This window comes from Halyomorpha halys, unplaced genomic scaffold, assembly GCF_000696795.3.
Source record: "Halyomorpha halys isolate HHAL.00 unplaced genomic scaffold, Hhal_1.1 Scaffold2.1, whole genome shotgun sequence".
NCBI lineage: Eukaryota > Metazoa > Arthropoda > Insecta > Hemiptera > Pentatomidae > Halyomorpha > Halyomorpha halys.
The window spans coordinates 1392126-1406406 of NW_027111560.1; the positions used below are offsets into that span (position 1 = coordinate 1392126).

A 14281-nucleotide genomic window follows, 5' to 3' on the forward strand; every position below is an offset into this window, starting at 1 on the left:
TTCTGAAAATATAATGAATAAAAAATCATGAATCATGTTAACAGTACCATAAAATATAGTAATCCCTCTTTCTTTAAGGAAACCTCCATAACTAAAAGACAATTTATATTGTATTAGTGTAACTTACAGTAGATATTGAGTAAAACATAAATACTAAGTAGATAAGATCTATTACTATTATTTGCTTGATTTTTAGGAGCTGTATACAAATATAAGGTTAGAGTATTTTGAATTCTGTGGTCACATTTGTCTATCAAGTTTGTCAACTCAAATAGGTTCTTCTAATTTTCTGGCAGTAAGGCTTGAATAGTCTCTGAAGGCCAAAAGAGGTTCTTGATGAGTCCAAACGCGAACAGTGTTCCAGGATATGCTCCATCGTCAGGATACACTTACAGCTGCGACATGTTGGAGGAGGATTCCTTTCAAGAAGGTGCTTGTGGGTTTAACTTGTATGTCCAATCCTGAGTTGGGTTATGATGGTTTGTTCACGATGATTTTAAAGAATTCGTGGCAAAGGTTGAGTATCACCAAGTGTTTTCTTCATTTTATTTGTCTCAGGGACTAATAAAAAACAATTTTTTTTTTTTACAACTATTGTAGATATTGAGTAGTAAATAAATACTAAGATTAAATCACAGTACAACTACAGTAGATATTGAATAGAAAATAAGTTTAGAATTATCCAATAACTTGACTGTTTTAAAAGAAGTTAATTTATTTCTCAATTTTTACTGACTATCAATATCAGAAATAAACAATGAAAATTAAATAAAAACGATAATCCAGTTAGTAATAAGTAAGAAAACAACCAATTCTAATTTTATATTGGGCACCAATCCCTGACCAGGGTTGCCACCTCATAATACAGACAAAAAGTGTGACTGGAGTGAATTCACAAATAGGTGTGTAAAAAAGGAATAATAGGAAAATATAAAATGTATGCTAAGATAATAATGCATAATTAAAAATACTTTAAATTTGTTTATGAAACTATAATTGCTAACACAACACGATATTGTACGATAATTTAAAAAAAAACACTAATAACATAGAAACGAATTTTTCTGATGACTAAGTATATTATTATAATTAGAAATCGACAATATAACTTAAGAACTATATAAAAAAAACTATAACTTTAGAAGACCAGAAAAATTGCATCTGGTCGTGAATAGCAACCTTTGTGAGGCCGTGGTGGATAAATTAATCATTGTCTTAAACCGTTATTAGGCCATTTTCATCGCCTATCAAAAAATCTTTCAAACTCATCCAATTATGTAAACAGAATTGTAAAAAAACAAACTATTAGGTTAAAACTAACTAAATAAGGGGCGAATTGCATACGTTTAAGTCTTTCCAAACGCTAAGAATTTAGGAAGGAACTTGGTTTATATTTTAGTTACACATCGAAGTACAAGGGATAAACGCACGCGCTAAGAATTTTACGGGTCAGAAAAACTCCAAGCAGTAGCCAGTTATGCCAGTACATCCACTAGAACAGCGGTACGAAAGTGGGTACCGCAAACAGAGGCCCACACATTCCCAAAATATAACAAAAAATTAAAATTAAATTGGTGTATGTACCGGGCATTCCAACATTCACTTTTAGTACAAGTGCCGGTGAGAAAAAAGGCAGTTATTTTACCCCAATTTTTTATTACTTTAATGAAAACTATGTATAATTAATAATCTAAATTGATGAGTCTACCAAGCATAGTTAGTTCTGGGTTATACAAAATCGTGGCTGTTTCAAACGTTAAAACAATTATGTTTTTCATACGAAGCTTTATATCTTTAAAACTACTAATACCATTTCAAAATCTAAGAATCATTTAAAGTAAAGTGAATTTGCTAAAATATGAGCTCTAACAGAGCTATTTACGTTCAATAGTTCCTGAAATATAGCATTTTAAAAAGCAACATTTCGTAAAAAATGCCCTGAAAAATAAAAAATTAGTGATTTTATTTATTTTGTAACGTTTGCCTTCGCTGGGGTAGTAGTTTTTATAGTTGAAAAAATTCGCAAAATATTAATTTAAATTACTTATTTTTGAAAGCAATATATATCAGGAACCATAAGACGTATATATGTCTACCAGCGCTTAAAATAATAATTTAACTTACTCATAGAGTAGTTTAAGAAACGTATCTTCGTAGGGCTAGTAGTTTTTATGATATTCGCATATGGATATAAATTTTGCACATGAAATTTTGTCCGAACAACTATAAAATAATTTATTTTTACCAAATATAAAAACTACTATATCTACGAAGATACGATATAAACTACTTTAAGGTACGTTAAATGAGCTTTTATTTGAGTGCTAATTGAAATCTGTAAGTCGAATGGTTTTCGAGATGTAGATTTCTCAAAATAAATTTTTGATTTTTCATGAACTGTTGCTTTTTAAAAAGTTATATCTCGAATACTATTGAACGTAAATAGCTCTATTAGGGCTCATATTTTAGAAAATTTACCTTACTCTAAATTATGTTCACTTAAGATTTTCTAGTGTTGTTCCTACTTTTTAAGATATAGAGCTACGAAAAAAAAATTATTTTTTTTAACGTTTTGAAACCGCCGCCATTTTTTTTTATTCCTCCTACCTATACGAGGCAGACTCACCAATTTTCGACTAGTAATTAAACGTAGTTTTCATTAAAGTAATCCAAATAACTGCCTTATTTCTCCTCTTGGGCCCTTCTACTATTAGTTTTTTTTTTTTACATCAACCGCTTTATGGATAATTGTGGCGAGTTTTATAATATTATAGCTCGGCAAGAGTGCCGCGAAATATTTTTAATCCAAAAATATTTAGGGAGCGTTGGACTAGAAGACCTGCCGGTAATATGATTGGCGTGTGAGTGTTTAATTTGCGGCGCGGTGCATTGCTGGTTTAGCATAGAACTAGCACTTCGTTAATTACATAAACTTATTTATTGCAATTACATTTCAGTACATGGAATTATTACAAATTACAAAGGATTCTCAGAACTAGGGTCAAGAAGAAATGAAACCAATCGCTTGTTCTACGCTGTAGGGGGAGGGGGAGGGAGAATATATTATAAGTATTACATCAACCTGTACGTAATACAAAATGCTTTATTAAAAAAAAAGGAAGTTGCACAATCATAATAATAATTCATTAAAAGCAGTGAAAAAAATATTTGGTTTATGTTGTCAAACAAGAATATTTTATTTAAAAGTTATTCAATGATTGAGACTAGGACTAGGCCCGCATTATATCCGAATCCGCGATATAATGGGCCGTGTCATAGCCAGGGTCCACTTTAGTTAAACAATTTTTTTGTTTTATAACTCATTTTGAAATATTCACTAATATCAAAGGAAGATGGTCCAGATGCGGTAAAAGAAAAACTCAATTAGTGATTGAACTATTTATATTGAGCCAACGCTTCGCCCCACGTCGCAGGGCTTCATCAGGGCTAAAAAAGATACAAACACTTGAACGATGTGAACATAAATGAATGAAGTGAATAAAAAATTTAAAAAATGTACAGAGAAACGTAATAAACATGGAAGAAAATTTCGAGGGAGCTATAAACTAAAATAATTATTGGAGAAGTTTGTCAGGGGGTTCGGTCAGCAAAGAACAACATAAATAAACAAAACCATATTTATTTATTTTATGCCGAGGTTTCGACCTGAGTTTCAGGTCTTAATCAGGTTGTGGCGTAGAAGGCAGGCCTGCAACTGCCATTCTACGCCATAACCCCTGATGAAGACCTGAAACTCAGGTCGTAACCTCGGCATAAAATAAATAAATATGTTTTTGTTTATTTATGTTGTTCTTTGCTGACCGCACCCCCCGACAAACTTCTCCAATCATCAATCTACACCTCATAAACTAAACTAATTAATTGTAGGAAGATAGTCCGGGTGGCGGTCAATAAAGGTATCAAAATAGCAAAAGAAAACTATTTATTGTTAACCAACTTTTCAGGGCTTCGTCAGGGCTGTCAGGTTGGAACAGAAATGTCAACGTTGACATCTCTGTTCCAACCTGACATCCCAACAATGTGGGGCGAAACCTTGGTTAACAATAAATAGTTTATAAAACAATATTTTTTTCTATCATAAATATTAAGAATTACTATTTTTTCCCCCGGATATGAGTAGGTGAATTTAATAAGAAGTACTTAAAACGAATTCATTTTCATCGTTCTACTTTTATCGTTTCAAAAATGGTTTCTTTATTATCCAAGAGAAAAAATACTTCCTGGGACTGCATAGCTATTTCATATATTGCTAAGGAAAAGCAAAATCTTTCTATTGCCATAACAACCATGGGAAATCAAAAACATTTATTTTCTCCTTTATTTATTAATAAAGTTCTTTCGTATTTTATATTCATCTAATATTTATTTAATGCTAACAATATGGTAAATAAGAACTTTCCTACAACTACAATCTGACATGAACTGTATGGACCAATTAATTGTATGTTGGCCAAACAGTTTGCCATGCGTGTATAGGCTTTATCATCCACCTTTCGTACATAACAAACATCAGCAATGTTCTGGAGAAATGATTTGACATGGGCGAGGAGCCGGTATTAGATTATAAATGAGAAATAATATTAGAAACCATTTCTAACCAAGAATCGTGAAGCCAAATCAAATTATGGAAACTTAATTATAGAAAGCTAGCTTTGGAGCAGTTACCTGGAATTGTGCGATTCTTCGATAATTCAATTTCCTTCTTACCTACCGCCACCGTTCACTGCCATTGTTTCCAGCTATGAACGATATGATATAAAGAGAAAGAAAACCTACCTTAAATCTCATCAATAATAAAGTATTATTGTAGATTCTTAATATATATATAAAAAAATTAGTTTTCACTGTAAAACAATTGAATATTTTGAAAAGGTAGAGCCAGTATTTTCGAAACAGGAAAAAAATGTGCCATATTATCTGGTTCAACAATAAAAAATATAATATTCGGACCTCTGAAACTACATAAATATGTAGCTAAACAATGACAAAATAATCAGTTTTAATTACGCATATCAAGGAAATATGTTCAAGCGAACTGAGGGAGAAAGATTTAGCGGGTTATCACTTTGCAATTATAACTACGTAATTCAACAGAATTAATTTGAATTAGAACACATATTTATGCAACAAGAAGTAACTATAAAAAATGTCAATAAAAGTAACGAAAAATTTCATTTTATTCTATTGTAAAACTCATCTTATATAGTTAATAGGCCTTGCATTAAATCAAGATCTATCATTATTCAAATTAGATTTAAGTATGAAAAGCTCGTATTTAAAAATTTATAACTGAAAAGTTAAGAAAAAATTATGATGAGTTAGGAAGCTTCATTAACCATTAAATACGTTATACATTTTTTAATTTAACAATAATCACGCTTGTCTTTTGATATCAAATGATCAAATTGACTAATGATAAGTTATGGGAAAATTTCAATTCTGAATTAATTATTTGACGTAATCTTCATGTGAAATCTAGGCATAACACAATTTTAATGGATTTTAATATCCATAGGCAGAAACTAAAAGAAAGGGTACTTACGAAATTGGCTAGAAGAACTAAGGACAAATTAATGATTCTCTTGAATGATTATTCCTCCAGTCCAGATAATCTTTTTGGCTATGTGTTTAGAATTGAGCTAAAATTTCACTATATCATTACACACTAACAATTAATAAAACACTTTCACTTAATCTGACATCTAACTGTCAACAAACCACCAAAATTGACCCTTCCAATGGTTGAACCCGAAAACGGAGGGTAAAAAACTTCGCTGCCAACATTACAAACCGCCAATAATAAACAATCATACTCAAACAGTATTTTTTTTTTTAAAAGATTTTTAACATATTTTGAATAACTAGAAATATTTTTATTTTTTAATATTAATACCTACAAATAGTTATTACAAACTTTTAGTTTATCATTTTTAGGTAGATCTAATCGAAAGCTAAAAGTAACATATTTCCTATCAATTGTTTAAAAATAATTTTCAAAAGAATTTAATTAAAAAATAATTAAATATTTCTCTGAATAATTTAAACTTTTTAATTAATTATTTTTTATCAGTTCATCCCTTCACACTGAAATTTTTCGAAATGTGTTACCTAAACTGCTTTTCTCTATTTTAGAGTTGTTTTTTTTATAAAATAAAAATAAAAAAGTCATTATTAAGATTTGTAATGACATTTGTTACTTTCTCTGTTTTAATCTTTCTAATATAGCCATCATTTACCGTTGCATCTGTAGAAATATTTGAATTTAGAAATAATTTCAATTTATCAATGTATCAATTGTTTAAAACTTTCACATGAATACAATAACGATATTCGAAAACTGAAATTAAACATCTCTTTGCAGGGGGTAAGAAGCAAGTTGTTATTAAACTTAATGCAGTAGGTGTAGAAGTTTATAGTGTTCACAAGAAGTTTTCAAAATAGAAAATGGGAGTCTTCGCTGCAAAAACTCAGAAGTATATCTGTATATATAAAAATGCCTAAAAAAATATATTTTAAAGCCGAGGTACAATAAAGGTGCTGAGGAAATTGGCTTAACTATTCAAGTCTTAAGTTGTTGAAGTATAATTACCAAGAAAATTCTTTAAAAATTCATTGATTAACAGAGTAGTGAAATTCCTAAAATATATCTAAAAGACTCCTGTATCAGTGTGATGCAGTTTTAAAAAGCTCTTGAAATGGAAATGTGAAACTAGAGAATAAAATAAACTAAACAAAACAGCTAAGAACAAACGTTGTTAAAACAAATCTAAAATAAGTTTTGGTATTATTGAAAACGAGGTCAAGAAATTAAGGACAGCATTGAGACTGGTCCTCTAGTGCCAGAGGAACAGTCAAGAAGAAATGTAGGACTGATAAGATTATTTCCCTGATCCTCTGGTCTAATAAATTCGTACCCTGTCCGAAGTTGTATCTCTTAAAGCATCATTATCAGTCCAAGAATAGAACTGAAGATTGTTTAATTTAGCACAAACCCATTTGAGTTGCGGACCACTAATACTGCTTAAGAATTGTGAGGGACTGACTTAAAACAAGGCTGAAATCAAAGGAGACTTGCTAAATAGTATAGTTGCTGCTCTTTTAAGAAGAGTTTACCCAAATATTTTTTTGGTTGATCAACACAAATTCGGATAATAGCAAACACAAAGAAGAAATGGTTATAAAAGGGGTGGTTCATTTTTTTCATTGATACATAACAAGTTTATTGTTTTATGGGAGTAGTATGGTGGAGTCTACTAACTCCAAGAACCCAGGTTTAAATAACAGCCATAAGTCAACCCTGTGGGTTATGGAGCCCTCCGGGGTCCACATAGCCTCCTAAAATGGTTTCCCTTAATTTGGGAAAAATTTGGCGATCAAGCATGATTCTGACCAAATGATAATTCTTACCTCCTTGCACATCCGTTGGTCTAGAAACAGTACTGTCTTATAAAGTACTGCACTCCTGACCCTTTATGAATTGTAGCCGCACAGATTTATTTTTATTGTTGTAAATAAAATATAACTTACTTTTTACTAAAAATTACTTAATAATAATACTATAACTTATTAATAATTGTTTAAGTAAAGTCAGAAATGGTGATATACCTTATCTCATATGAGAGGGCTCCTCTTGATTAGAGTGATGGGCTACTGGAGGCATTGAACACTCCCAAGAGGTAGTGGGACTCCTGGGCCCTGTTTCATAATAAAATACAAACTAATACTATTAGTCTTATCGTTTTAACTTAATACAATTACACTGACTTGTACAATAGTAACTTGTACTTTATTCTATAGTATTTAACTTCTGTAATATCACTAATAGTTCTCCCTATTATGAAAAAAATAAATATTAGTGTTATTAACACATTGTTTCTATAGTTGTATTTTGAACCAATACTATTAGCTTTCATTATGAAAAACTTAGCCCAGACGAAAGCTAGAAACTCTGGCCAAAACGTTGGGACTATTAAATAAGTTCTCTCAACTTATGTGTGTTTTTTACTGACTACACCTCCAACCATCTTCTCTTCATATATATTATCTATGGTCAACTATTTTCCCATCATTAATATTTTTTTTTTAGTTCATTTGTATTTTGAAGTAGGTATGAATTTGTACATTCCCTACTTTTTTTTTTAAATTGTGATAAGTACTCATAGATTTTTGTATTATTGAAAGGCAAAGATGGTTGATTGGAAAAAATAAGAAAAAGTGAAAAAGGAAAATTAATTAATTTAAAAAAAAATAAATAAATTGATCAGTATGCAGTTCCTTGTAGTAAACCAGTGTAAGAGTGAATTATTAAATTGATTCTAATAAAAAAATGAAATTAGATGTTATATTTTTATCAAAATATAAATTTATCTCATCCTTAATTACTTATAATAATTAGGGCTGAGGATAAAAGATAACTAGAGAGAGCATTAGGTGTACTATTAGCATAATTCTTCATAAAAGTGAATAATAATCTCATTTAAACTATTTTTAAAAATTAAAATGTGGGGGAAATAATGAGTCATAAATACTTGCTGAACGGAATTTCATAAGATCCAATTTAAGGTAAATAAAAAATACATTTAGGAATAAGTATTTCTTGAAGAGATAAATGTTATGGTTTTTAACAAACAATCCGGCTATGTTAAAGAAAATGCATTGTCACTAATCACTCTCACTTAACCTTCAGATTACACTTCATCTGTATTGAAATCCTCAAGGTTGTAAATAGTTAAATTACGAGGGTGAAGTATATATTTTGTAACTACTAAAATAAAATAAAAGTTGAACCGTCATATCTTATGATGGATCTACACGTTTGTGACTTGCCACAAATCCAAGGCTTGTACAAATACATGGTAAACAAAGAAAGTAACAAACATTGGTATCCACATGCTTGTTCCTTTTATTGCCCATTAATTTTTATTTAAACTATTTTCGTCATAAAAAGGAACCAAATAAAGATAGGTGAAACGATAGAAAACATAAAGTACGCAGTAGAGGATAAAAATTCATAGAAATAATACAAAGCCTATAAATTCAACTTTCATTCTACTATTTTTATCACAAATTCGTTAAAATAATTGACCTAACATATAATGTCTTTATAAACTTATATTTGTGTCAAATAACAAAGAAACCATTAAGTTAATTGACAAGATTTGAAACAAAGTATTTACATTGAACCGATAGGATTTTAAATTATACAATCTGAAGGTTGGGGAAATTCTTTAATTAATTAAAACACAAACATTTATATACATGTTGGTAGTTCTAAAACAATGCTAACAGAACACAAATGTGTGGATGGAGCACAAGCGCCCAATCTTTGGTTAGTGCCCAAAAACTGACACTCGACGAGTCGACCAAATTCAGGCCAACTTGTACCAGTACCAGCCAATCTAAATAACTCATCCATACGCTTACACATGCTCTAATTTTCTACAGTTTATCAAACGTGTAGCGGCACTTTTATAAATTATCAATAAGCTTGAGCAGAAAGGAAACATATTTGAACCCTAGTTTAACTCCAACATGAATCAACCTACACACACTGAAATTGACTTGCATCCACATTTGGTTGAAAATAGCCTTGAGTACCTCTAAAGGTGTTTCTGCACATTTACTATGAAAAGTCCCATCATGCACAAGTGCGGGATGGGGCCTTTGGATTGGCTTGTACAGGCTTGCTTAAATTTGTGGTTGGTCCGCTCTACATTCTGGGGCACTAATCAAGCAAATCTTAAAGTAGCAGTAGTGATGGATCCACAAGCTTGTTCGAGAACTGCTAACTTTGTTCTCTTTATATTTTAAATAGTTAAAGAACCCTCCCAACTTTGGGAATCAATAATAAAATCTGGTTTATTTTAAAGTTCTGCCAGTTGGTGAATATCTTTCCAGTCAACTTCACTTTTTCTCAGTAAATTTTTCATTTAACATGGTGCAAACACATATAAAATTAAATGCTGGAAGATTGCTGATTGAACATATCAATAAATGGAATATGGTCCAGGTGCGGTCAAATTAAACTCAAATAGTAAATAGACCATATTCCATTTATTACATGGCTGTATAATCAAACAAACTAGGGTATGGTAAAAATACAAGAAAATAAGTTGAATTTCACAGTTGCCTGGTACCATGTCTATTAATTTTTATCTCTATACCATCTTCTATACTGAAATTTTTTTTTATACTTGGTTATTTTTTTATGAAAACAGTTTAAATAATTAATAGGCACTTGTAATCGAGATCTGCACATGTCTCCCTGAAATTCTGGCCGAAACATTGGCACTGATAGTAGGTTTTTACTTATTTGTGTTCTTTACTAACCGCACCCCAACCATCTTCTCCTTTATCTAAAGCTGACTATTAACTCATCATTTTGAAAACAGCTTAGATTTAAGGTAGAAGACGATAGAAATTTAATTTAAGGTAGAAGACGATAGAAGTTTAATTTAAGGTAGAAGATGATAGAAGTTCACCTGCCATGAATCCTTATCTTGAGCTCACAAGCGTGCACCAACAATTATTACTATTTATGATCTATTATGAAGCATTAGTACATGTCTTTAATTTGCAGCCATTGGCAAGTGTCAAGATCCAGTTTAAAAGGTATAACCAATAAAATATCATCTTCAATAATAGGATAACATTTAGTAGTTTTTAAGAGCATAATATCAACAGCAAAGTTAAGGATAATAAAAAAACAAAAGAAAAAGAAATACATTTAAATTATTTATTGTTCCACTTATCACATATAACAAAATACTGTAGGAACAAAAATTACGATTATACTGGTAATATCAAAACAATACTTTTAGACAGTACACATGGTATCATAGTATACAAATATAATAAAAAATAATTACTACAGATTTATAATTGAAAAAGATATATTGATATTTAATATCTTAACAACAGTAGTTTACATATAAATTAGCCGTTTATAAAATAAATGTTTGTTTACAAACACATAATACTAGCAAGTACAATAATTCGGCAAGAAAGGAACAAATAACAAATAGGTTAGTGGTAAAAAATAGATAAGAAAAGTAAGAAGTGATGAAGCTGTGATGCCGACTTTAGATAAGTTTCCTCCAATTGACAGTTGAGAATAATTATTGGTTGGCAAAGTATTCACCAGCGCCGACAGGTGTTGGCTTCATCGTTTTCTTTCCGGGTCTCCAATTGGCTGGGCAAACTGTAAACAATATTTTATTTATAGATCAATAATGGTCTAAATAAGTAACTTAAAATAAAATGGACGCACAAGTTAAAAACTATTCTTGAATAGTACCAAGGGTGACGTGGGTACTACCATTACTTTGTTTAATGTTCTAATCTCCTAAATAATTTAGGCATTGATATATGACCAACAATTTTTGTTTGAATGCGAAAAAAAAGAAAAGAAAAAACATTAAGTATTAAATAAGAAGATTTTTGATTTACAGTGTGTCATACAAAAAAGGAAGATGATCTTCCTGCCAACGTTTCGTTCCACGTTGCAGGGCTAAAAAAGATACAAACAACTAAAACAATATAACAAAAAAAGAGAATAGATAACATGAAATAAAATGCGAGCTTATGTGATAGCTTGCAAAAATTAGCTTTAACTATCACATGGATTCAATTCATTTAATACAACATTTAAACATTCTGACAAGGTAGACGCATTGTCTTCGAAGCAGGAAAAAAATAATCCAATGTTATTGTTTGGTTGAATAATGATGCAAAAGATACAAACAACTAATGTAAAAAAAAAAAAAAATAGCATGAAATAAAAGTAGCCGATGAAGCTAAAACCTATGGAAACTAAGGTGTACCATTTTTTCCCATCAAATACTGTCAATTCAAACCAAAATGAAACACGAAAGAAACAATTATTTTGTTTATTCACTGCTCGCCGAGAAGAGGATTATTTAATATCCTTGAGAAGATACAATAATCTCTCTTGTGTGCCCAAGAATTGATTAGGTTGATAATCAATTGTATTTCATAAACGCTGTAAAATGTCAAGAAAGCTCTAACATTCCCAACCAACCACTATTCATATTCCCCATTTAAGAACAACTTAATTTCTCTTATACTGAAAATTATATCATACAAATAATTTTAAAAACAAACTAAGCCTGAAATATCTTTTTGTCAAAAACTGATCAGCTAATTTATTCTCATCTGCTTCAAAATTATTAGTAAAAAGAAAATATATTTAAAAAATAAGAATAGCATATTATCTAGTTTTTAAGTTCTGTGATGGATAACCAGTCTACAAGTTTTTTTTTCTTCTTTGACTGCTTAACTTCCATAAAAAAATATATATATTAATTATCTTGGGGGAAATTCTAATTGAATTATGGTATATTTACTTTCCTATAGGTAACCCATGTTTGCAATAATATAATATAAAAAATATTAAACATTTTAATCTTTAAAGCATAGGTTAATAAATTAATCTTTTGTTTTTTTAAAAATCCATTTAAGCTAAGTAGGATAAGATAAATTACTAATCCCTATTTCAAAATGGCTTTATCTTTGAAGAAAATAATTACTAACATTCATTAAATGTATTAATCAATTAAAACCTAAAAAAATTCCTCTACACAATCAAACAAAATCCCATCCCTATGTTAAAAAAAATACAAACTTATAATGGGCAAGACTAAACGTAATATATTTTATATTAATACTATTAATGGAGTTTTTAAGTTTTACTTCTTTCTTGAAGCAACAATGAATACTTTATCTTCTTCAGAAACTTAAATGACTGTCTATCATAACCTCAGGAATTTATGTTACTATAGTTTCATTAATGCTGAAAACAGAAATAAAAGGAAGCAGTATAGAAAAGAAGTTGAAGCCTTCAAAAAGCATTTCTCTAATACAAACAAATTTTTGACTCTTCAACTCAACTCAGAGGGGCTTTAGAGAGAGAGAAGTGGCAAAAACCATAAACCCCACGAAAAATTATTGGGACATGACAAAATTTTCACTGATTTTAATATAAAAGGTATTTTGTTCTGTCTAGACAACCACCTGGGATATCTATTAGCTCATTTAATCCAAAGAGAGCTGCTCATCCTGCTTAACTGCTTGAAGAGGGGAGGGAGAAAAGAGGGGGAAAATGTATGTATGTACTCCTACACTACCCCCCTCTCTGATGACCTTCAATATAGAGCAAAAGACTTTTATTTTGGGGGAAATTACACAAAAATATTATTCTTGTAACCTTTTAGCTTTCCTTAATAGTTTTAAACTAATAATTTTTAAAAAAATAAATAAATAACAAATTATAACATAACGGAATAACATGTTTTGTCAAATGTAAAAGATAAATTCCTATGCGCATGAATAAAGTTTTATTACATTAAATGATAGTTCTGGGAATGAAATAGGAATTTCTTCATTAGTAAATTCTCTATAAATTAGTAACTAAAATTGAACAGAGGTCTATCTGAGTATTTATGAAGAGAAAATCAATTAGGTTCATTGCATGAATGGAATAGAAACTAGGAACATATCTTGATAAACTAAATTAAATCCAACAATTTTACCTGGAAAATAGATATTTCATTTGATAACAGATATGAATATACAACCAGGATTTAATATAAATATCAAAATCATAATTTATTCAGATAATGAAAGGGCTCGTATTGCAGAAAATAATTCTCTTCATCATAAGGTTCTTCAAAATCACGTAACTAGTCAAACTTTTACTTCAACGACTACATTCAGGTTTTCTTTACTTTTCTACTTTATAAATAAAGCTTAAAGTGATATTAATCAAAAGTTAAAGAACTTAGAGGGATGAATATATTTTTTAAATATCTAATAAATATATATAATATTTTAGCAGCAGGTATTAAACATAGGTTTTAGTATAGTTTACTTATTTTCAAATTATGTCCGAGAAAAGTAAAGTTTAGAACTAAAAGTAAATTTAAAAAAATACTTAGATCAATGTATAAATAATTTTAACATAAGTACTTAAATGGAATGTATTTTAAGATTTTCTTACACAATCCCTTTTACATAAAATTATCTTAAATACAAAGATAGCTGTCTGAAATTAACAGCCTGTTTTATAAAAAAAAAGTCATACCTTCTCCGTGGACATCGGTAAACTGGAATGCTTGAACCAGCCTTAAGGTTTCGTCGACACAGCGACCGACTGGAAGATCATTTACTGTCACTTGACGTAGGTTGCCTGAACCATCGATGATAAATAAACCTCTGAAAGTAATAAATTATACATAGTACA

At 29.9% G+C, this 14281-nt stretch overlaps 2 protein-coding genes across 4 annotated transcripts in view; both read right to left on the reverse strand.

Moving 5' to 3' along the window:
* Nucleotides 1–5746, reverse strand: part of LOC106678039 (probable RNA-binding protein 46) — a 31859-nt gene extending 26113 nt beyond the window's left edge. The window contains exon 1 of the mRNA XM_067049589.1: nt 5564–5746. The gene's annotated coding sequence lies outside the window, so the exon portion shown is untranslated. The remainder of the gene's footprint in view (nt 1–5563) is intronic.
* A 4996-nt stretch (nt 5747–10742) lies between these two features.
* Nucleotides 10743–14281, reverse strand: part of Prx2 (Peroxiredoxin 2) — an 8213-nt gene continuing 4674 nt past the window's right edge. For all 3 annotated transcript variants that reach the window (XM_014419354.2, XM_014419284.3, XM_014419210.2), the window contains exons 4-5: nt 14123–14253; nt 10743–11221 (exon numbers count right to left, since the gene is read on the reverse strand). In XM_014419354.2, the coding sequence (XP_014274840.1) occupies nt 11139–11221; nt 14123–14253 (214 nt within the window). In that variant the 3' untranslated portion in view covers nt 10743–11138. The remainder of the gene's footprint in view (nt 11222–14122; nt 14254–14281) is intronic.